The following is a 24997-nucleotide window of genomic DNA, read 5'->3' on the forward strand; positions in this document are numbered from 1 at the left end:
AAAGACTGTGTAATTTCAATATAAAATACATTTCAGAATGTGTGTGCGATCACGTGATATTTAAGACTGCAGCGTCACCTGCGATCTTTATTGTTGAAGTTGATATAGATGAGCTCACTGTGATGACGTCATTATTTGATCGTTAAAATCTTTTTCCAACACGAAGTATTCTTTATCCGAATGGTAGTTCGTGATCTCCTTCTTACAGTTGAGGCGGCTGTTGATTTGCAAGGCGCGCAGACATACCATTGTTTTATTTTCGATTGATGCGTTTCCGCAGGACCAGCAATAGCAAGTCTGAGTTCGCACCGTCTGAGACTCAAAAGTGCAAAATCGCTTGTGACCGGGAAAGCGTCGAAGAGACTTTATTATATCTGTAAAAAAAGCAGAAGTGAGAATTTAAAACTTAGGTTATACCGACCATACACAGACTCAATGACAAAATATTATACGTAATGTGAACACTAAACAGCTATCCCGGAAATAAAGCGTGTGTTATAACAGACTTGCCTGGATTGTTGGGCCGGATACTGTTGTTACGGTAAAACTCGTCCAACCATTTGACGGGAAGAGATCGGCATTTTTCCGGAAGTGATAAATTGATTTGTTCTGGGATTGAATTTTCCTTTGTGTTATTACCATCGTCTTGCTTTCTGGTCTGCAAATGTAAGGTGAACAATTAACAGTGTTTCCAATGAGAGAAAAACATCTCTGAATCAAAACCAACATTTCACATTTAGTACCACAATTCTATTCCAAAACCCGATTAACATGTTAATGTCATATTTACCAGTAATTAGATCTCAGATTTTTATCACTGAAATGTCCCACTCATCTTAACTACGATTGTCAATGTGTGTTATTTTCAATACATGTTGAAACCTAGAACTGACCTCTCAAACAGCTCACATTTACTGACAATCAAATTCCATGTGTTGGAACCTCTGATTAGCTTGCTCAGAACAATGGCGAAATGTATCCCGTAACAGTCCCCATAAAACTACTTGAAGATAGAATTTAATTCAATTTTTTTTAATTTAAAACAATACGTTTTCATTTTTCATGTCTAATGTTGGTACCTACCTGGTTCCATGCTCAGATAGCAGAAAGAGAAAAAGAGGAGTTTGTTGAAGGAAAAAGTACAGATAGAGGAGGAAGCCTTATATATATATCTCGTGTGGAAAAGGACCACTTCATGTCTACAAAAGTTCCAGACCTCTTTCAAAATAAAATGGATATAGACTACTTTGGGAGGGAAAGTCCTGTTACATCTCAGACTTATTCTAATTATTTTTTTTTTCTAGTTTGTCAGCATCAGTAGGTCTATAAACATCACACAGTCCACAATAAATACTCGAAATTTGAAAGTGTTAATGATCAATAATGCTATCAGCCTTGCTATAGGTACCTGATTGACATCATCCTCAAAATCAGCCAAGTCTTTGATGTAACAGACATCCTCATCGGTTGGCTTGAATAGGAAAATATCCTGACAAAAAAAAAAAAAAATAAATAAAAAAAATTAAGAATGACATTGTACAGAAAAATCACTGACATCTACTCAAAACATGTATGACCATTAGTTGCGAAATACCTCTTATTGTTTCATCAGCTGTGAAAAAAACGATTATTTTCTAGTCGTCTTTCGTGAAATACGGTCATTCTACCGATCGTCTGTGGTAAATTATGACGTCATAACGTAATCAACGGGAGCCTTAAGTCAATCAAAGCTCGACTAGGCCATAGAACATATTAGTAATTAACAAAAATGAGTATAACTACTGGTAATTAAGATAATTACATAATAAAACTTGTCTCAGACATATTTTTTACCATGTAGGAAACCTTGTTTATATATGTGTATATTTACATATGTAAATATAAAATGTCCCTAACGTTTAATACCATCCAATGTTATTCGTTCTAACCATTAAAATTAAGTTTCTCATATGGATTATAGTAAAAGTTTGCTCTTTTCCGGGGGCATTTGTGAGACACTGGGGTAATATCATTCACAAAGCCAGTCATGCAGCTAAATCACCCTCCATCTAGAAGTATTTGATTCTACCATATTTGCCATTATCTGTCAGACTTTTCTTGAACAATACACAAACCTGTCTGAAACAATACACATATTTGCCATAAACAATACACAGACTTGTCTTAAACAATTTACAGACTTGTCTTAAATAATGCACTGACTTGTCTGAAACAATATACAGACTTGTCTTAAACAAGTTACAGGCTTGTCTTAAACAATACACAGACTGCCTATAAAAATACACAGACTTGTCCTAAACAATACCCAGACTTGTCTGAAACAATACACAGACTTGTCTGAAACAATACACAGATTTGTCTGAAACAATACACAGATTTGTCCGAAACAATACACAGGTTTGCTTTAAGTAAATACACAGACTTGTCTGAAACAATACACAGACTTGTCTGAAACAATACACAGACTTGTCTGAAACAACACACAGACTTGTGTGAAACAATACATAGACTTGTCTTAACCAATGCACAGACTTGTCTTAAAAAATACACAGATTTTTAAACAATACACAAATTTGTTAAACAATACACAGATTTGCCTTAAACAATACACAGGTTTACCTTAAACAATACACAAACTTGTCTGAAACAATACACAGATTTGCCTTTTAGAATACACAGACTTGTCTGAAACAATATACAGACTTGTCTTAAACAATAAATAGACTTGTTTTAAATAATACATAGACTTTTCTGAAGCAATCATGTGCTCCATAATATATGGTATCAACTTGTAATTTTAAAACCATGTTTTTTCAGTTTATTTGGCTTCGAAAATGCATTATTCTTATCAATCTTAAGGCTTATTAAATAATAATAAAAAACGGATTGGAATTATTTCATTCTTTTACACAACAGACCAAACAAATTATATGAATAATTCGAAATAACGATAGGTTAAGCGTTAATGTATGTTTATAAAAATAAACGTGTTGTGACTATTACAGATAGGAAACACTGATACCAGTGGTAAGTATAACGTGTGGTGACTTTATCACAGATAGGGAACGCTGATACCAGTGGTCAGTATAATGTGTGTTGACTATTACAGATAGTCAACACTGATACCAGTGGTCAGTGTAATGTGTGGTGACTATTACAGATAGGGAACACTGATACCAGTGGTCAGTATAATGTGTGGTGACTATTACAGATAGGGAACACTGATACCAGTGGTCAGTGTAATGTGTGGTGACTATTACAGATAGGGAACACTGATACCAGTGGTCAGTGTAATGTGTGGTGACTATTACAGATAGGGAACACGACACCGATACCAGTGGTCAGTGTAATGTGTGGTGACTATTACAGATAGGGAACACTGATACCAGTGGTCAGTGTAATGTGTGGTGACTATTACAGATAGGGAACACTGATACCAGTGGTCAGTGTAATGTGTGTTGACTATTACAGATAGGGAACACTGATACCAGTGGTCAGTGTAATGTGTGGTGACTATTACAGATAGGGAACACACAGTGGTCAGTATAATGTGTGGTGACCAGTGGTACCAGTGGTAAGTATAAGTATACCAGTGGTCATGTGTGTGTTGACTATTACAGATAGGGAACACCGATACCAGTGGTCAGTGTAATGTGTGGTGACTATTACAGATAGGGAACACCGATACCAGTGGTCAGTGTAATGTGTGGTGACTATTACAGATAGGGAACACCGATACCAGTGGTCAGTGTAATGTGTGGTGACTATTACAGATAGGGAACACTGATACCTTAAGGCCAATATCATGTGTGATAATTTAATTACAGGTAGTGAATTGTGATATAAAAACGTAAATATAATGTTATCTTTTGTAAGATATCGACAACCGAAGTTCTGGGATATAGTTTTACACATTAACATTAAACAATCGTTCCGCTCTTTATCATATAGTTCCGAACTGTTCGTGTTGAATGTTTATACACAGTGACTAACATTAACATTGTTCTGGGCACGCAATATCTGTATTATTTATGATTTGAAGAAAACTTTATCAAATCAACATTAACTATCTTATGAGATTTGCTGGAAAAAGCTATTCCAGGAACGTAAGATATTGATAGGTTTCTAGCTATTCTAACTTAAAACATTCACTTTTGTTAGCATGGAGGGACGTAATTGAGGGGTCTTTCTTTAGGAAGAAATAAAAATACCGGGAAAATCCATGTGGTCGGGCAAATGACCCCATATATTTTCAGCAAAATCGCATCCGTTCTAGTTGCTGTAATATTTTGCAGAAACTCGCATTAGTGAAGGGAATTTTTTTTACATTTACTACATTTCACAAACGCACAATATAATTAAAAGGAAATACAAAACAAGATCAAATGCTGGCCACACTTACCATCTCTCTATCTTCTGTTAGAGTAACGGTCTGTCCCGGAATTTTCCTGTCGAATTCCACAGGTGATGAGATGTCATTATCAAAAGTCATGTTATAGTCAGCAGTCCAGTTGCCCATGTTAAATTCCGTCCCAGGGTTGAGGTCAACCCCGGGCTTAAAACCTGATCTGTCCGGATTTACGTAAGGATCTATATATGGTGCTGCACGAGACCCCCAAATATTGAGGATACACACAAACCAAAATATATATGGATTCATTTAACAGAAATTAATTAAAAGTTCATAACAAGTTCTGATGTTCCTCCTTTAGATGTAATACCTCCTCCTGTTTCACTATTAAGTGTTGTGCGTTCCGTCACTCCTACGTCGACAAGCCACACTCATACAACTAAACGATAATGGGAGAGCCATTAGCGTCATTACGTCAGCCCAGGTCGTGCCCAGGAGCGGTGTTGCACTGTTGAGACTCTAGACCACTTTGTTAATATTTATACTGCAGATTGTCTATATTTCACGTACACGTTTAAGATTATATAACGGAAAAAACTGATTCAGAAGCGAGAAGAAGTTACATGATTAATGAGGAATCTTAAACGAGGTCATAAAAAGCCAAGTTTAGACAGATTATATCACACCATTGCCTTGTTCTTTCGTGAATACTGTAACGTTTCTTAAAATTCCAATCCCATCACTGCCACCAGGGTTACATTTCTTATACTTCCAATCCCATCGCTGTCACCAGGGTAACGTTTATTAAACTTCCAATCCCACCGCTGTTACCAGGGTAACGTTTCTTAAACTGCCAATCCCACCGCTGTCACCAGGGTTACATTTCTGATACTTCCAATCCCACTGCTATCACCAGGGTAACGTTTCTTAAACTTCCAATCCCATCGCTATCACCAGGGTAACGTTTCTTAAACTTCCAATCCCATCGCTATCACCATGGTAACGTTTCTTAAACTTCCAATCCCATCGCTGTTACCAGGGTAACACTTCTTAAAATTCCAGGATGTATATTGAGAGGGAGAGCGGGACACCATAAGGATCACTGCAAAGGGAACTGGACGACTAGGGAGTTCAGTGAGAGAGGATGTATATATAGAGGGAGAATCGGACAATATCAACATTTAATGCCAGCACAGTCTTCACTTGCCCCTTCCCGAGTGTAAATGGGGCTGAGCAGCGGATTGGGTATTGGAGATTGGAAATTCGAAAAGCGAATTCGCTGCCAGCAGCAGAACGGAGACGCAACCTTTACTTGATTTGAATCTTTTAAAAGATATTTTCTATATTCATCATTATGATTCTTTCAATTATTTCAGTCGTATAATTTATACCAGCTGCATTTTGGGAAAGAATCAAAGTTATTTTCATTATTTTCCTACCATTTTGTAAACAAAAATAACCATATGTGTTGTGTTGTTACAAGGGAGACCAGTCCGGAATGGATCTGTCACTTATATACCCGCACACACGTCATTTTTATTGCCCGAGGCACACCACTGACCACTTTCTTTGGAGTGAAACTATACAATAGAAAGGCTACATTTCATTGCAATTAATGCAGGGCCTAGTGTTAGTTAGCTGTCAGATTTTATCAGATCTTAGTTTGGGCTTAATATGCGATACATATTTGTTCCCATTTTGGCTCGCCAAGGGCTCCATTGAAATATTTCCCTAACTCACATACCAAACAGACACTCTTAAAGACAGTGTACAGTCCTACTTCTTCCCTTTTTACATTTATTTCGTTCAGTTTTCCTAAGACACCGCCTACATTTCAACATTTCAGCCTTCTTCGTGGTGATATGCTGTACCTAATTTTATATTAAACACTATTCAGTTGTGTGTGTTTTTCAGTATGATATGGATGACTGATCTCAACAACACCTCTCATACAAAGTTTGACTAAGATGTTACCGTGCATCTTGATATACTACAATGTTATTTAACCCACAGGTGACAACAAATGGTAGACTGACGTACGTGACTACCACGGTCAGTAAATATGTCTATTGTTAGTAAAACTGGATTTGTCGTCAATGAGAATTGTGTAGGATATATACATTTATTAACTTTACATATGTTTATCGTCAATCGAAATATTGTCGATCATACCAATGTGTAGGGTTATTATATTTCATGTTGTTTTCTGTTTGGATTCATCAAAATTGCACTTTAACAATAGCATTACTGAGTTAGGTTACGAATACTACAATCGTATTTTTTTTAATTACACATCATATGCTCTCGGTGAACATATTTCTTTGTACTAGTGGAATATACCATAAGATTTGGTCCAGACATAAAACTTACACTGCAACATTAATTCCATGTACGTATGAATATGATTATGAATTAAAAATGAGCAATATTTAAAGCAGCAAAGAGTGGTTTCAGATTAATGAATCCTGGACTAGCCGTCCCACAGGTGGTACATACTAAAGCTTTGATATAACATCTGACGTAAGGGACGTACAAAAACTTATATATAAATATACTTTCCGAAATGTGGGACTAGCAACCTTATCGAACAATTGCCTGTCAGAGCCTTAACATTATTAGATATGTAATAATGTGTTGAGACACCATACCAGCCGATATATATATATATATTAGAGAGAGAGAGAGAGAGAGACCAGAGAGAGAGATTTACAGAGAGAAATAAAAGTCATTCTGACAGAGAGTGCAGAGAGAATATTTGTACAGAGAGAGAGAGAGAGAGAGAGAGAGAGAGAGAGAGAGAGAGAGAGAGAGAGAGAGAGAGAGAGAGAGAGAGAGAGAGAGAGAGAGAGAGAGAGAGAGAGAGAGAGAGAGAGAGAGAGAGAGAGAGAGAGAGATAATGATAAAACAGAGGCTGTCACGACCACCAGAGATGTTCAGAGAGTCAGATATATATATATATATATATATATATATAGAGAGAGAGAGAGAGAGAGAGAGGACAGAGAGAGAGAGAGACAGAGAGAGGTATATATTGACAGTGAGAGAGAGAGAGAGAGAGAGAGAGAGAGAGAGAGAGAGAGAGAGAGAGAGAGAGAGAGAGAGAGAGAGAGAGAGAGAGAGAGAGAGAGAGAGAGAGAGAGAGAGAGAGAGTTTCACTCGAATACATTATTACAAAATATTTCTTAAACATATCTTACACCATATCATACCGGACACAAAATTAAACTAATTGGAAAGAAATAATTATGCGATTTTATAGAGAGACACAAGAACGTGGAGCGTGACCTGTCTAAACTGGCGAGTGCTCAATATATACCGTTGGAAATGAATCCTTATTATCATCACTTTAGTAGTCTTCATGACCAATTAACAGTTAATCTAAACGTAATGGCAAAATACTTATGAAGGTTTATGAACATGGCAAGACGTTGTTCGTTTTATCTACCACATGCAAAGAAGAAATGATGAGCATTTTCACAAGGATATCCACATGCACAAGGAGAGTCGATTAGATTAATGTTGAAGAGATCTTCATTTAAAGGGCTGCATTTATGGCGGAGTTTCGTTAATAAAATATTTAGCTTACGATCTCCAACTAGGTAGTAATCAGGTACATTAAATGTTTCATTTTGTTTAGAAAGACGGTCTTTGAAGATCTTAAAAGATCATGAACATACATTTGGAAATTTCCCCACGTAATGACAGATCTAGAAGGGAATCTTATCTCATGAACATACCTTTGGAAATTTCCCCACGTAATGACAGATCTAGAAGGGATTCCTATCTCATGAACATACATTTGGAAATTTCCTCACGTGATGATAGATCTAGAAGGGATTCTTATCTCATGAACATACATTTGGAAATTTCCCCACGTAATGACAGATCTAGAAGGGATTCTTATCTCATGAACATACATTTGGAAATTTCCCCACGTAATGACAGATCTAGAAGGGATTCCTATCTCATGAACATACATTTTGAAATTTCCCCACGTAATGACAGATCTAGAAGGGATTCCTATCTCATGAACATACATTTGGAAATTTCCCCACGTAATGATAGATCTAGAAGGGATTCCTATCTCATGAACATACATTTGGAAATTTCCCCACGTAATGACAGATCTAGAAGGGATTCCTATCTCATGAACATACATTTGGAAATTTCCCCACGTAATGACAGATCTAGAAGGGATTCCTATCTCATGAACATACATTTGGAAATTTCCCCACGTAATGACAGATCTAGAAGGGATTCCTATCTCATGAACATACATTTGGAAATTTCCCCACGTAATAACAGATCTAGAAGGGATTCCTATCTCATGAACATACATTTGTAAATTTCCCACGTAATGACAGATCTAGAAGGGATTCCTATCTCATGAACATACATTTGGAAATTTCCCCACGTAATGACAGATCTAGAAGGGATTCTTATCTCATGAACATACATTTGGAAATTTCCCCACGTAATAACAGATCTAGAAGGGAATCTTATCTCATGAACATACATTTGGAAATTTCGTGTGGGTTTGCTTGTCCATTTTGAAAATGTTATGTTTTCTTTTATTTATCAACAGCACACAATCGATGAAATTCAGGCATTGCTACAGAGCTGAGACAGTGTTTAATATAAAATACCATTATCACATACCCAGAACAATGACAAAATCATTTGGTCTGATTTCAAACCTAATTTTAAAAGTTATTAATGAGTCTCATTTGTTAAAGCGGTTTTATAAGAATATTCACTTTATTGTCACGAAACAGATTACTATTTCACATCAAAATCTTCAGATTTTATACCGCCATCCGACTGTTTTCTATATCAACGTTAGCTTTAAGATCACTTTATGATATAAAGACAATGTCAGTTATACGGTTAGAAAAGTATGTACGTACAGAATTTGTCACGTGCGTCATGTTGAACACATTTCCCCACGTAAAATTGGTTGACATATATCTGTAAACCAACAATCTAGCTTTATCATTGATATTTCATGGGGTTGTCTTTGTGCTTGCTGTCGTCCTTTTTCATAACTGCAGTCATCCTAATTTGTAGATACGGTCATCTTAAAGATTTTGTGCATTTGGAAATGTGCAGTTTCCATGATAATCTGTGAATGTTAACGAGTTTGGAACAGACATTTATGCATCTTCAAGTATAAAATAAAGATGTGCAATTTCTTAACGGTCAGCTTGTCTATAATGTTTTCTATATATATCAACAGCACATAATCGATGAAAAATCAAGCATTGCTACAGAGCTGAGACAGTGTTTAATATAAAACACCATTATCACATACCCAGAACAATGACTAAATCATTTGGTCTGATCTCAAACCTAATTTTAAAAGTTATTAATGGGTCTCATTTGTTAAAGCGGTTTTATAAGAATATTCACTTTATTGTCACGAAACAGATAACTATTTCACATCAAAATCTTCAGATTTTATACTGCCATGTCATTAACTACATCCGACTGTTTTCTATATCAACGTTAGCTTTAAGATCACTTTATGATATAAAGACAATGTCAGTTATACGGTTAGAAAAGTATGTACGTACAGAATTTGTCACGTGCGTCATGTTGAACACACGTGTTTCCTCCCACGTGCAGAAATTGGTTGACATATATCTGTAAACCAACAATCTTGATTTATCATTGATAAACAAAATTGAACAATAATTGATCATTTCATGGGTTTGTCTTTGTGCTTGCTGTCGTCCTTTTTCATAACTGCAGTCATCCTAATTTGTAGATACGGTCATCTTAAAGATTTTGTGCAGTGCCTCGTACGTTAAAATGTGCAGTTTCCATGATAATCTGTGAATGTTAACGAGTTTGGAACAGGCATTTATGCATCTTCATGTATAAAATAAAGATGTGCATTTGTCTGAACGGTCAGCGGACTATAAATATCTATATATAACATCAGCAGGAGAAGGTACAGTTATAAAATTATTTAAAGAGCTCGAAATATTTTAGTAGATAAAAAAAAGCAAAAAAAAAAAAAAAAAAACAAACAAACAAACAAACAAACAAAAAAAAGAGGAAAAAATAAACACCTCATTTCAGTTTCTCAACATTTTAACAAAATTTAAGGTCAATGTCTTATATTATGTTTAATGGTCAATACAGTGATACAATTGATCGATAAAGAGAATTACGTCAAACCTTCGTACGCAGCTGAATTGGCCGTTCTTAATGCAATTACTCTCTGGGAGGTTTCTTACACAATATAATACAACAGAATATGATAGTTAAGTGGATGGGTGGGGTTTTAACGTCAACAATATTGTCAATATCACGCAGGGAAACAGACAAACAATGAGATAGTCTAGTCATAATGATCAATAGTCAATTCTAATGGGGAAATTCTTCCTTTCGTAAATAGATCAAATTTCAAAAGACAAAAAACCATTCAAAAATATAAAGCATCATACAAAATTCTGATATATAATACTATATACAACATCATACAAAATTCTGATAAATGACACTACAAACACCATCATACATAATTCTGATGAATATGCTACATACAACATCATACAAAATTCTGATCAATAATACTACATACAACATCATACAAAATTCTGATGAACAATACTACATACAACATCATAATACTACATACAACATCATACAAAATTCTGATAAATGACACTACATACAACATCATACAAAATTCTGATAAATTATACTACATACAACATCATACAAAATTCTGATATATTATACTACATACAACATCATACAAAATTCTGATATATAATACTACATACAACATCATACAAAATAAACTGACATACATACAACATCATACAAAATACTGACAAATGACACTACATACAACATCATACAAAATTCTGATATATTATACTTCATACAACATACAAAGTTCTGATTTTCATATTGTAAATTAAGACAGTTATGATATATATATATATTACTCTTTCACTGTTCACTTCTCCATTTAAGGTCATATTACTTGGTGAATATTATCTCCAGCTCAGCAACAATGTCATTTGTCCTAAACCTTTGTCCTAAATATTTGTCCTATATACATGGAATTGAATTTGAATGTTACACAGCTTGACATACGGCATTCAAATTATTCAGAATATCGATATTTAGAAGCTTTACATACCACATGTATTTTTCAGAATATCGATGTTTAGAAGCTCAACATACCACATATATTATTCAGAATTTGAGTACTCATTACATAACATGCACATTTCCGAAGTTTCAAAACTCGACATTCGTCTTTCAATGTTTGGACATTAAGTGTCGCGCAGCTCACAAACGGTATTCAACATTCAGAATTCGATTATCTTGAAACTTGTCATTCAACGATGAACATGTAGATTTGGTTTGTTTCGCAGCTCCACAAACGATTTACGATATTCTGAAGTTTAACATTGTACTGCTCGGCATGCAATACTCAGAATTTTTCTTTGTGACAATGGTATTTTAGAAATTCATAAGTAATTCTATATGTAGCTTATGGTCTATTATAATACAACCATTAAGAAATTCATGCGTGGCGTTTCAATGAACCACATCCCCACCTTCATCACGCAAACTGCCAGCCTGTGAAGCATAGTTGCAGTATCAGAGATTGTGCAGTTGACATTCGTAGGCTGAAAGCAGTTCCGTGTCTTAATGACGTCACATACATGTCAACATTCGGTTGTGATCGAGGAATTTGGTATGGTATCAAATGATATAATAAATCTCTCCAGAGTGCTGAGTCCATCTTTCTCTATTTCTTTTATTTCCTTTTTCGCAACTTTTCATACAAAAGAGTTCCAATATATGTAATACTAAATGCTGAATTGTACCTAATCCAGTGAGCGATGGAGCGATAAGACCAAGCAATTATCTCCCATCTCTCCACCCATTACATATACACAACACTTTTGGTTTGGGTTAGTGTTAGACTTCCGGCAAGTCACGTGAACGAAATCACCAGAACTGGTATTTACATTATCGCCCCTCTCTTTACTGGCTTCATTAATACGATGACTTTCATTTTCTTGTGTTTTTACGCCTTTATATGGACTTTTTATATTTCCATTGCACAACATACATTTTTGTTCAATTTCTGTGTTCATTTTTCCTGAATCAAAACAAAACAATTTTATTACACTATAACACCCTAGAGAAGCTCGATATAGAACAATGAAAAGAATGGAACAGAAGTAATCAGTTTAAGAAATCGGAAGAATATATGTGGACCTTTGTAGGATATAAAATAAAACGTTGCATGAAACAATTTTGAAATAAATGAAAAAGAAACAAAACAGCTTATCTTGGCTGAATTTTTGCTCCTCTTTTGAAGCAGTTATACGCACCAACTGAAAATTAAATAAAATCTATGAAGCTAAAAATCACTTAACTCATACAACTAATGATATTCAGCGGAATCCAAATAAAATGTTGTTTTTTTAATTTCAATATTCTGCTAAATTTGTGTTGTTGAAATACTTTTAGAAACAATAAATGCTCAATTTTCGTTTCGATTTCAAAAAAAAAACAAAACAACAAGAAAGCAGTATACGATAATTAGATGACTGATAAAAATACCGTTCTACTTAATAAGCCAATTACGATAACAAACACATTGTGATAAAACCATTTATATCGACCGTACTGGAATTTTGTAATTTGTAAAGAAACCGTATCGCTACGCAATGCCTCGTCCAAATTTTAAATACGACAATGCAGAATTTCAAAAATGAAAACTCAAGTAAATCATGTCAAATAAGTATAAAATATTGTAATGAGAAATATTTAACCTCTTACCGACATGTTTCTCTACTGTAATATCGTTATCTGTCAGGATATGTTCTGGATCCCGTACGCTGAAACAGTGTCCGTATTATCTCCCTTTGCACCTACGGAGACCTGAACACGAAGTACAACTTGATAGCGGTATTTCGTCAGAACTTGTCTGATTTATGAAATGTTCCTTTGTTTAGATTTTTCTAGAATTTTAATATATTTTCAAGTAATTCGTGTTCTGTACAATACAAAAAAACAGCAATTCATTTGCAATTAGTTTGAGGTCAAATCTTAGAATGACTAGACTAACGGTCATACGTGTCACCATCTGTCTTCCTGACTGAAGCCGTGTAATAATTGGCAACATTCTTCGGATCATTGAATGTTGTTACGTCCATCTAAATCCTAGTTCGAATCCCTACAGAATGAAATAAGACCTGTTGTGTCTATACAGCAGCACACAGAGGGGCCAAGAATTACTGTAAAATTACGGAATATGAAAAAACTCTATTCTCATTCTATTTTACTTGCGACTTATGAATGTACGAGTTATTTCCCTTTGTATGTTTTGGCGTATTCTCTATCGCGTCATGTTTAGTACGATGACCTATAGAAGCCGGATACTTTATATCACTTTTATAAACAAAGTTTATCATGGTGCACTGTATGTACACTTTTATAAAACAAAAATGATCATCTGTGTATCTTTTTACAACAACAGGTGACAGCGGTCAGACAGCTTTAAGCATTTTGTTTTCAAAAGTGATTTAGCGGTAAATTTTTATTCAGTTTTTCAATCAAATATAAAGAAGACACATAAACTTAACTTCAAAAGTTTTGATTTATCCATTTTATATCAAACACAGGTACCTTGATGAAAAGCAAGTGCGATACCACTGCGCCACCCGACCACCCATATAACTTATAAATGTAACAGGGACCAAACATAAAATGGCTGTCCATTGAGAGAAAGAATCTTCTAGCCGATGAGAATTGAGAGAAGAGAAGGTTCAGTCCAGAAAATTCCTTGATAAAGTATGTAAACGATGTCTGAGTTAATAGTGTACATGGTGTTTGAGTTAATAATGTACACGATATCTGAGTTAATAATGTACACGATGTCTGAGTTAATAATGTACACGATGTCTGAGTTAATAATGTACACGATGTCTGAGTTAATAATGTACACGATGTCTGAGTTAATAATGTACACGATGTCTGAGTTAATAATGTACACGATGTCTGAGTTAATAATGTACATGATGTCTGAGTTAATAATGTACATGATGTCTGAGTTAATAATGTACACGATATCTGAGTTAATAATGTACATGATGCCTGAGTTAATAATGTACACGATATCAGAGTAAAAATAATGTACACGATGTCTGAGTTAATAATGTACACGATGCCTGAGTTAATAATGTACACGATACCTGAGTTAATAATGTACACGATATCTGAGTAAATAATGTACATGATGTCTGAGTTAATAATGTACATGATGTCTGAGTTAATAATGTACACGATGCCTGAGTTAATAATGTACACGATACCTGAGTTAATAATGTACACGATATCTGAGTAAATAATGTACATGATGTCTGAGTTAATAATGTACATGATGTCTGAGTTAATAATGTACACGACATCTGAGTTAAAAATATACACGATGTCTGAGTTAATAATGTACACGATGTCTGAGTTAATAATGTACATGATTTCTGAGTAAATATGATGTACACGATGTCTGAGTTAATAATGTACACGATGTCTGAGTTAATAATGTACACGATGCCTGAGTTAATAATGTACAAGATACCTGAGTTAATAATGTACACGATATCTGAGTAAATAATGTACACGATGTCTGAGTTAATAATGTACATGATGTCTGAGTTAATAATGTACACGATACCTGAGTTAATAATGTACACGATGTCTGAGTAAATAATGTACATGATGTCTGAGTTAATAATGTACACGATGACTGAGTTAATAATGTACATGATGTCTGAGTTAATATTGTACACGATGTCTGAGTTAATAGTGTACATGATGTCTGAGTAAATAATGTACACGATGTCTGAGTTAATAATGTACACGATGCCTGAGTTAATAATGTACAAGATACCTGAGTTAATAATGTACACGATATCTGAGTAAATAATGTACACGATGTCTGAGTTAATAATGTACACGATGCCTGAGTTAATAATGTACACGATACCTGAGTTAATAATGTACACGATATCTGAGTAAATAATGTACATGATGTCTGAGTTAATAATGTACATGATGTCTGAGTTAATAATGTACACGATGCCTGAGTTAATAATGTACACGATACCTGAGTTAATAATGTACACGATATCTGAGTAAATAATGTACATGATGTCTGAGTTAATAATGTACATGATGTCTGAGTTAATAATGTACACGATATCTGAGTTAATAATGTACATGATGTCTGAGTTAATAATGTACACGATGTCTGAGTTAATAATGTACATGATTTCTGAGTAAATATGATGTACACGATGTCTGAGTTAATAATGTACACGATGTCTGAGTTAATAATGTACACGATGCCTGAGTTAATAATGTACACGATACCTGAGTTAATAATGTACACGATATCTGAGTTAATAATGTACACGATGTCTGAGTTAATAATGTACATGATGTCTGAGTTAATAATGTACATGATGTCTGAGTTAATTATGTACACGACATCTGAGTTAAAAATATACACGATGTCTGAGTTAATAATGTAGATGTCTAAGTTAATAATGTACATGAATTGCTGAGTATATATAATGTACACGATGTCTGAGTTAATAATGTACACGATGCCTGAGTTGATAATGTACATGATGTTTTAGTTAATAATGTAAAAGATGAACTGAGTTAATAATGTACACGTGTGTGAGTTAATAATGTACATGATGTCTGAGTTAATAATGTACACGATGACTGAGTTAATAATGTACATGATGTCTGAGTTAATATTGTACACGATGTCTGAGTTAATAATGTACATGATGTCTGAGTTAATAATGTACAGGATGTCTGAGTTAATAATGTACACGATGTCTGAGTTAATAATATACATGATACCTGAGTTAATTATGTACACAATGTCAGAGATAATCTAGTGCAGGTATACATATCTCACTACAGTTATTTCGAGCTGGAGTAGATTGTCTCCCTTAGACTGCAACTTTCCAGACAAACTGACATGTGAGATTATCATGGAACTGTTGCTGCCACTGTAAAAATACACGTGCCAATCAGCCGGGTAGAAGAACAGCTTTTTAAGCATGTACATTAATACGCTGGAATAACTTTCTAATTTACTTCAGTTCTGCATTAAGAATATGCATAAATGTTTAGATAAAAATATTTGCTATAATGAATATATTTATTTAGGAAAAACAGTTATATATTATACCCTTTGCAGTTCAGAACTATATTTCGGCGCGGAACAATTATTCTGCTTACGTAATATGGCCTGATTACCAACGTCAGGTACACTACAGATTATATCTATGCCTGTGAGTTAACATTCATTTAACTAAAAATTTCAATCGATAGAGTGATTTAACTTCTAAATTACCTCTACCAAAATAGTACTATAGTGTATAAATGTAACAAAGGTCATTATTTATTTCAATGTCTCCGTTTGGAATCGAACCCGGGACCGCTGGCTTACTAGTCTGACGCTGAACCAATCGAGCTAAAGAGAAGTTCTCCCTAACCGAGTGGTATATTGCGACTAGTATTCTACCAGGGTTACATAATATAGTGATTTAATCTCTACAATACTTCTACCCAATAGTATCATTGCTGATGATATAGTAATTAATCTTTATGATGCTATTAACCAATATCATTACGATGAAGTTGCCGATCCAATTAATGCGTAATATCATTTTACTCAAAGTATATAATAAAAATTGAACAGGAAATATGCAGCGTGTGTGGGTATAAGTCGGTGGTAAATATTTGGTATCCTTGCTAATTACCGCGCTTACGGCATCAGGTTTTAGACTCTCGTGTTCTATTCATCTCTCACAAATTGATAAAATGCACAAATAGGGATCGAATGAACCATTTGTACAATAAATCGTTCGCACAGCGTCAATTAGTTGGCAGTATGGTAGGACTAAAACCATTATTAACACATTCGGATTATCATTTGACATTTCACGCCTTCTCCATTCGTCCGCCAGGGTTTGGTAACAAGGTGTTGTATAAATGCCCAGACATTGCCAATGGTGACAGGGCGTATGATTGCCTCAGTCTTCTTAATTAATTGGCGATTTTGCTGCAAATCTTTGATCCCCATGGGGACTACATCTCTCCGAGATTTTCTTCGCATAACTAAATGCTTACGAGTCTCAAGCTTTGTGGCAAGTGATTACATGCTCTGCTTCAGACAGTTATCGATTGCTGAATATCTACCGCCTATTGGCTGTTGTTTCTGGATTATTAAATGCAGTATAATTAATAAACTATGTTTTATCTATATGAATATTGTATCCAGGACTTTCATATAACTGTATATCGTTCGGATATGCAGCATGGAATTCATCGTTTTAAAACTACACGCTTACTGTGAGGTGTCTTTCTTACAAAAAAGCAGAACAGTAGCATACATATTGTAAACAATATATTCTGATTTTTTTAAAAGTAACTTGAATTTCTCGTTCTTTACCAGTGCTAATACCATATTCTTCTTATGTAAACATGTTTTTGTCTAACTTCCCTTGTCTTACGGTACTAATGACGTCTGTGATAGCGTTTCTATTACATTAGAAGTTAGAAATACAGACATACAGACAGAATGTTTCGAAATACAGACAAAAAAATAAAAAAATCTGGAAATACAGACATACTGGACAACAGAAAGAAATACAGACATACAGACAGAATGTCGATAAATACAGACATACAGACAGAATGTTTGGAAATACAGACATACAGACAGAATGTCGATAAATACAGACATACAGACAGAATGTTTGGAAATACAGACATACAGACAGAATGTTTAGAAATACAGACATACAGACAGAATGTTTAGAAATACAGACATACAGACAGAATGTCGATAAATACAGACATACAGACAGAATGTCGATAAATACAGACATACAGACAGAATGTTTAGAAATACAGACATACAGACAGAATGTTTAGAAATACAGACATACAGACATACAGACAGAATGTTTAGAAATACAGACATACAGACAGAATGTTTAGAAATACAGACATACAGACAGAATGTTTAGAAATACAGACATACAGACAGAATGTTTAGAAATACAGACATACAGACAGAATGTTTAGAAATACAGACATACAGACAGAATGTTTGGAAATACAGACATACAGACAGAATGTTTAGAAATACAGACATACAGACAGAATGTTTAGAAATACAGACATACAGACAGAATGTTTAGAAATACAAGACATACAGACATACAGACAGAATGTTTAGAAATACAGACATACAGACAGAATGTTTAGAAATACAAGACATACAGACAGAATGTTTAGAAATACAAGACACACGGACTTACAGACAGAATGTTTGGAAATACAAGACACAGACATATAGACAGAATTTTTGGAAATACAAGACACACAGACATACAGACAGAATGTTTGGAAATACAACACATACAAACAGAATGTTAAGACAACGGTGCAATATAGGTTTCTATATCCGTGTCAATAAATGGACCTTTTCACGTATTATTTTGCTTGAAAGTACAAAGAGTTGGTTTTGCTGTATGCCGCTCTAGTCCAGCAGAATCACTGGGCCCAGAGGATCAGCCATTCGTTTAACCACGTTACGGACACTTGAGGGTCAAGGGGATAACTGATCACACAAGTGACCACATGAGAAATGTAATGGTTTCCTTGTTTAGCTAGTTGAGGGCCTCTTCTTTCCACTCGTGTCGGATTGAATGCTTGACTCTACCGTCCTTCCAGAACATAAGTACAGCGGCTAAATCAGACCTACAGCTCCAGGCACTACCCGACCGGATTAGACTTACAGCCTATTGTGTGGAGTTCTATACAGCACCGCCATGGCTTTGCCCTTGTTTAGTTTGCGCTGTTACCAATGTAATTCAAGTGTAAACTGTAAATATTTCTGTAACTGTCGGTTTATCTTTCAGTCTTGCAGGACCCATTAGCGGCGTTATGTGAAAATAGGTGTAATCAAGCATTTGCCAATTATAAATTTCAAATAAATATTTATGTAACATATTTTAAGTTTAAATTGTTTGCAGATACTAAAATAAACATTTAGTGAGAGATCTTCTATTTGAAAAGTTAATGTGCTGAAACATCTTTATAAAAAAGATTTATCAACGATAAGCATTTTAAACCTATTTAAACACGTTCTTGATGGTTCTAATGAAGCATATATAGTAATTAATTATCGCCAAGTTTAAATTAAGGAACCTATTCTTTGACAGGAGATATTTAAGTTGTATGACAAAGTGACATAGTAACGAATATATACTTTCAGCAAATCACAATTTCTTTATAAAGGCAACAATTGACAATTCGTCTACTTATGATATATGTATGTATCTATCGCACCTATATACACTCCATATAAAAAAATGCTAACCAGATCGCTATATATGCAGACTCTATAAACAATTAGCTTGGTTGTGCTTGTGGACATTACTGTGATGATGTTGGTCATTTTTCCCTAGAATGTAAGCTTTATAATAGAGTAAGAATAACGCTTTTTCAAGGAATAAACATGTTGAATATAGATCAAGTGAATTTACATCTATTCTTATTTGGAAATGGAAATCTGTCCCTAACTACCAATACAGAAGTATTCAGACACGTGCAATTTTTTACCAACAACAGATTTTAAGTAAAATTTACTAACTGTTAAATATATTATGTATGCCTTGTTAATGTTATCATGTAAATATTATCATGTATTGTATTAGAGGAAAAGGCGGTCATAAGTTGAAATAACTTGTGCCTAATCATCTGCTCAATTTTGGGGCAATAAATACGTTTAAATCGTAACTTGGTTACCAAATGAAAATATAAATAGAGAAATAAGACCAAGTATTCTAGAAGGTATGCATTTTCTACTTCATCAAAAATGTCCAAATTTAATATATGTAAATTATAGTAAAGTTTGGCCAACGAGTATCACAGACGAAACGATGGAAAACATTGATCTTCATGTTGCAACAGGAAATAGCGAATGAGCTTATGTTATCAAGTTGTCGATCAAAAACCTTTGCAATTATATTATCAACATCGTATATTTTAACCATCGTTCTTTTTTCTCCTTGGCAACATTTCGAAAATTGTTGACATTTTCTTGATAGTGGCTGCTGTCAAGATGGTTATGTGTCCGGAATACGATACACAATAACGCGCACTGTTAGTGGTTGTAAGCTGAAAGACAAACACTTTGTCACAGTAGTTTGAACAGAGTTATACCATTGTGTGTTTCCTGTCTATAACATTCACTTGTAGGCGAGTAAACATAACACATGTTCACTCGAGTAAAGGAGTTTCTTTCTTGAATTGTAATACAAGAAGGAAAAATAATTATCATTCCTAGACAAAGCCGTGAACTGACATGTTGATGTCCATTTATTTGTGTAAATGTGTATGTTGGGTCGGTCCTCCGCTACATTAGGCATTATGATTCCACGTGTAGACAACACTTTATAAGGAAGCATGCTCTGATACACGTTGAACATCAGTTCAGCTTTTGCCATTATCTCGGAAAAAATATTCATATTTGTGTATTGAATAAAAAATCTTGTATCACAACCAGTTGGAAACTGGTGTATGAAGTTTCGATTGCTACCTTATTACTTTCATCAGACAAATGACCAGTATGTAGCGTATTTACACGGAGGTTTCACAGCACTTTTCATCAGTAGAAGCAACGAGAAGAGTCATGGAGATGGAAAACCGTTATCATCATCATCATCATCATCATCATCATCATCATCATCATCATCATCATCATCATCATCATCATCATCATCATCATCATCATCATAATTATCATCATCAGTAGTAGAATCCTGTATGCGCTATGGGCGGATCGAGATGTGACGAGATGGTGATAAGGTTGCAGTGATGATCTTCAAAAAGTACATTAAAGCGGCAAATCGGTACGATATGGTCAAAAGTTGACCGCGTTTTTCAGGCAAATATACCGTTTTGCGTTAGAGCTACAGTTATTAAGACTATAACTGTGTGACCAGTACGTATTACGGCTTAACATTACTTTTATTTTCTCTAATAGAAGATATCTTTTAAAACACCCCTTTTCTCAAGGGGCAGGATTGATAGAGCGGGTTTCTCCAACTACTGCAAAAGGTTAAAAAAAACTTAACACACAGTACTTAATACACTTTTATTTGTGGAGTCACGTTATTTTATATAAGTAACATCGGTATCTGACTGATGCAGTTTGTCTGACGGAGTTGTAAATTCTCAAATAATGTGTTGAGTGTGAAAGCCACCAAGTAATTATTTAACTCCTGACTGATTAACGGATAACCGACTATTAGAGAGAGAAAGATTATCAATAATCTTTAATAAGATCTTAATCAGGTAAGCTATTCATGTAGGTGTTAGCAATATGAATTCTTTATAATAGTAATCCTGCAGGTGTTCGTAATAGGGATGAATTAAATCGATCTACCTTAATAGACCTTAATAAATTAATGACCATTCAAAAATGCTTACGAGCACCAACCACTTAATTTTGATCATCGATAAACATTCTAAGCTCTTAAACGACTTAACAGATTTCTTTATAAGTAAGGGTGTCGACCTGGAGTACCTATATTGGGTTTATAGTTACCCAATGTATTTTGAGTTAAGTAGATAAGTGTGTACTTGATTGGCTGATCGGCCTACCGTCCTAACAAAATAACATTTAAACAATTAAATGTTCCATGTAATTGAATGAAATCTTAAAATAAAGGAGTGAAACAAGGTGTTAATAAAAACATGATCTCTAGTCAACTTTGATCTCATTTGTTTATGAAACGTATTTAAGATTTTGTTTCAATTTCAGTAATGTGATTTCGTGACAGTAATACATAAATACGTTGTGTTTGTAGTCTGTCGTTATAAAGCAATGGCTTCACTATACATTACGATGTTGAAGATGTACAGACAATAAGATAACAATATACCTAAGAATTGGACAGTTATAGTATAGTCTTTATGACTATAACAATTTTCAAGACTATATCACAACAATGCGTTTACTTTCTATATATATATAAAGAAATATATATAAGAAAAAGTGTTCAAATGAAAAATTGCTTGCTAATTTGGCACTATAAAGTTCAAAACTATTCCGGTATGGGCTATCTGATGTTTTAGTATGTTTAGGTATGCTACCGTGCCTGACCAGTAAAAACCTCGAGTCTTGTCTGCAGACATTAGTGCATTTCTCGCTTACAGAAAGAACTAAGTTTGGTCGATAACGAAGGAATTTTTTCTTACACATTATCTAATATTTCCCAAAAAGAAAAACTGGTTTATCAAGATTTAGTATAGCAATTATCTCGATTGCCTATTAATGATACCGTATTACTGAACTTCATAAAAACAAGATTTCATTGCTAGCATGTCTATAGTTGTTCAAAACCTCTTACTACCACTATTAGTATCAGAAAATCATGATTTCAGTCGGATTATAGAGAAAAGTATATTTTTAAGAGCTTGTGACTGAAGGTTGTGAACTATGATGAAGCACATTTCGTGTTAAACTGTTTAAATCAAATAAGAAAAATAAGCAGAGGACGTAATAAAATTTCTTCTTAAATCTCCGTCGAGTCTTTTGGCTTATTGTCTTATCTGTGGAACAAAGTGTGCTTGTTTGTTGGCTGGCTTGTTTTTCATTTATTCATTTTTGATTCAAGCCTGAATTTATCGAAGATCACTAAGACTTTGCGATGTCCTTTGTTTTTACAACCAGATATACTGATGACGTCTTTGTCTTTAAATAATGAGATCTATTGGCCGTGTCAAGGAAATCACACGTTCTTCAACATCTGCCGCTATCGTCGAACTTTTCCTACAACGAAACTAACGGGGTCAAGTAACAAGGACCATTTTTTGTCAACGATAAATTGTTAGTGTATTGTAATATTATTGTTATTTGTGTTCGTTCTATATTCACACACATACAATAATTTCACGTTGATAAAAACAAAGAATTAACTTTGTAATCGAATTGATATCTTTCTGCCAAAAATAAACATTTTTATACATGTATGAAAAAGAAATATAATCTATATTAGAAATATCAAAGATAAGAAAAACACTCGAACTATCAGTTTTGGGAGTAAAATAATTCAATAAAAATTCAAGTTTCTAAAATAAATCATTCTAACATAGATATTGAACATGTTGTCGAATAAGATTAGTTAGGGGAGGGGGCCAACAGACCATTGGTCCCGAAGAACTGAAGTTAATCTCTTTATATTACAGTTTCGTTTTCATTTTACATCGGATATCGATGATAATTTTTGTTCTTCATATTCGTTTTAAATGACTAAAATCATTCTATTTTCCGTGTTTCTTCTGCAATAACCAGTTACAACCTCAGCTTTGATTTCTCATTTCATGTGTCTCAGCCTTGTTAAGACGAAATGCATTTACCAGACAAAATATATGCTTTTCCGTTGTCAAATCACGCCTGTACCGCTTAATAGGATAAGATTTATATTTCGTATGATGGCGAATAATAAGTTCAGATATTTAATGAAGGCACGGATTGATTAAAGAATGCATCTGTTATACATGCCCTCCAGTTGTGTATAGCTAATTCATTTTTGGTAAATGAGTGTCCTGCCCGCAAAAATATATCTACAGTTCCTAACTATTAACACGTAAACTATCATTTTGGCGGTCATGGATTTTATGTTCACATGTCAAAGTGTTAAATAAGGCTGTGTTTCGAACCATGTGTGGGAAGAGCGACACCTCCACGACCACATATAAATCCCGACTGTACAGAGGTGATAAACTTTACCTTATCTACGTGTAAATACCCACCCCAAGCTACCCGTAATCCCATTATGTAAACCGAGTGTTGGTTTTAATTCTTATTGACGGTGTTTAAACACGGACAACACAAGCCGTCTAATGATTGGCGCGTTAACTCGTTAGACTGACCTCTCTTTAATGGTCTTTGTTGCTGGCCATTGTGATCGGTATAGTGGACTTAGTCTCACCTCGGTGGGCAAAGGACACTAAAGATGAAGTATTGTTAGTGTTATTGTAAGTATCTCTAATCGCAAAGTAGGGCTGTTTTCTACCGGGAAATACTCTTATCGCGAAGTGGGACTGTTTTCTACCGGGGAATACTCTTATCGCAAAGTAGGACTGTTTTCTACCGGGGAATACTCTTATCGCGAAGTAGGGCTGTTTTCTACCGGGAAATACTCTTATCGCGAAACGGGACTGTTTTTTACCGGGGAATACTCCAATCGCGAAATAGGGCTGATTTCTACCGGGAAATACTCTAATCGCGAAATGGGACTGTTTTCTACCGGGAAATACATTTTTGTCTGAAGCATGCAATTTTGTATATCGTTAACCACAATATATACTCTTTTAAACGGGAAGTGTTAGAAAACTACGTAAACTAAGCATGGTAGTTTGTTAAGTGTACGTAAAACTTTTGTTCGCTTATCATACTAACAAAACTTCATCAAAAAAACACTTCATTTTAATTGTAAAATCTACAAAATACACTGCTCAATCATTATAAATGAACACAATACTGCACAGAAATACTAA

General features: G+C 34.4%; 1 protein-coding gene across 1 annotated transcript; it reads right to left on the reverse strand.

The window, feature by feature from the left end:
• Nucleotides 1-114: 114 nt before the first annotated feature.
• LOC132547873 (uncharacterized) lies at nucleotides 115-4660 on the reverse strand. Its single transcript, XM_060211683.1, has 4 exons — nucleotides 4403-4660; nucleotides 1400-1489; nucleotides 511-658; nucleotides 115-374 (listed from the first exon to the last, which is right to left on the reverse strand). Exons 1-4 carry the CDS (start codon nucleotides 4658-4660, stop codon nucleotides 115-117), a joined length of 756 nt encoding a protein of 251 aa, XP_060067666.1.
• Between the last annotated feature and the right edge of the window lie 20337 nt (nucleotides 4661-24997).

Source organism: Ylistrum balloti, unplaced genomic scaffold (assembly GCF_031769215.1).
Source record: "Ylistrum balloti isolate Yb309-2 unplaced genomic scaffold, AGI_CSIRO_Ybal_v1 Utg369614, whole genome shotgun sequence".
NCBI classification, from domain to species: Eukaryota; Metazoa; Mollusca; class Bivalvia; order Pectinida; family Pectinidae; genus Ylistrum; species Ylistrum balloti.

Coding starts and splice junctions, on each gene's coding strand:
- LOC132547873 (XM_060211683.1), bottom strand. CDS start 4,660: ATGAATCCATATATATTTTGGTTTGTGTGTATCCTCAATATTTGGGGG. Junction 659..1,399: donor ATGTCAATCAGGTACCTATA/GCAAGGCTGATA, acceptor TTACATTTGCAG/ACCAGAAAGCAAGACGATGG. Junction 375..510: donor TATCCGGCCCAACAATCCAG/GCAAGTCTGTTA, acceptor CTTTTTTTACAG/ATATAATAAAGTCTCTTCGA.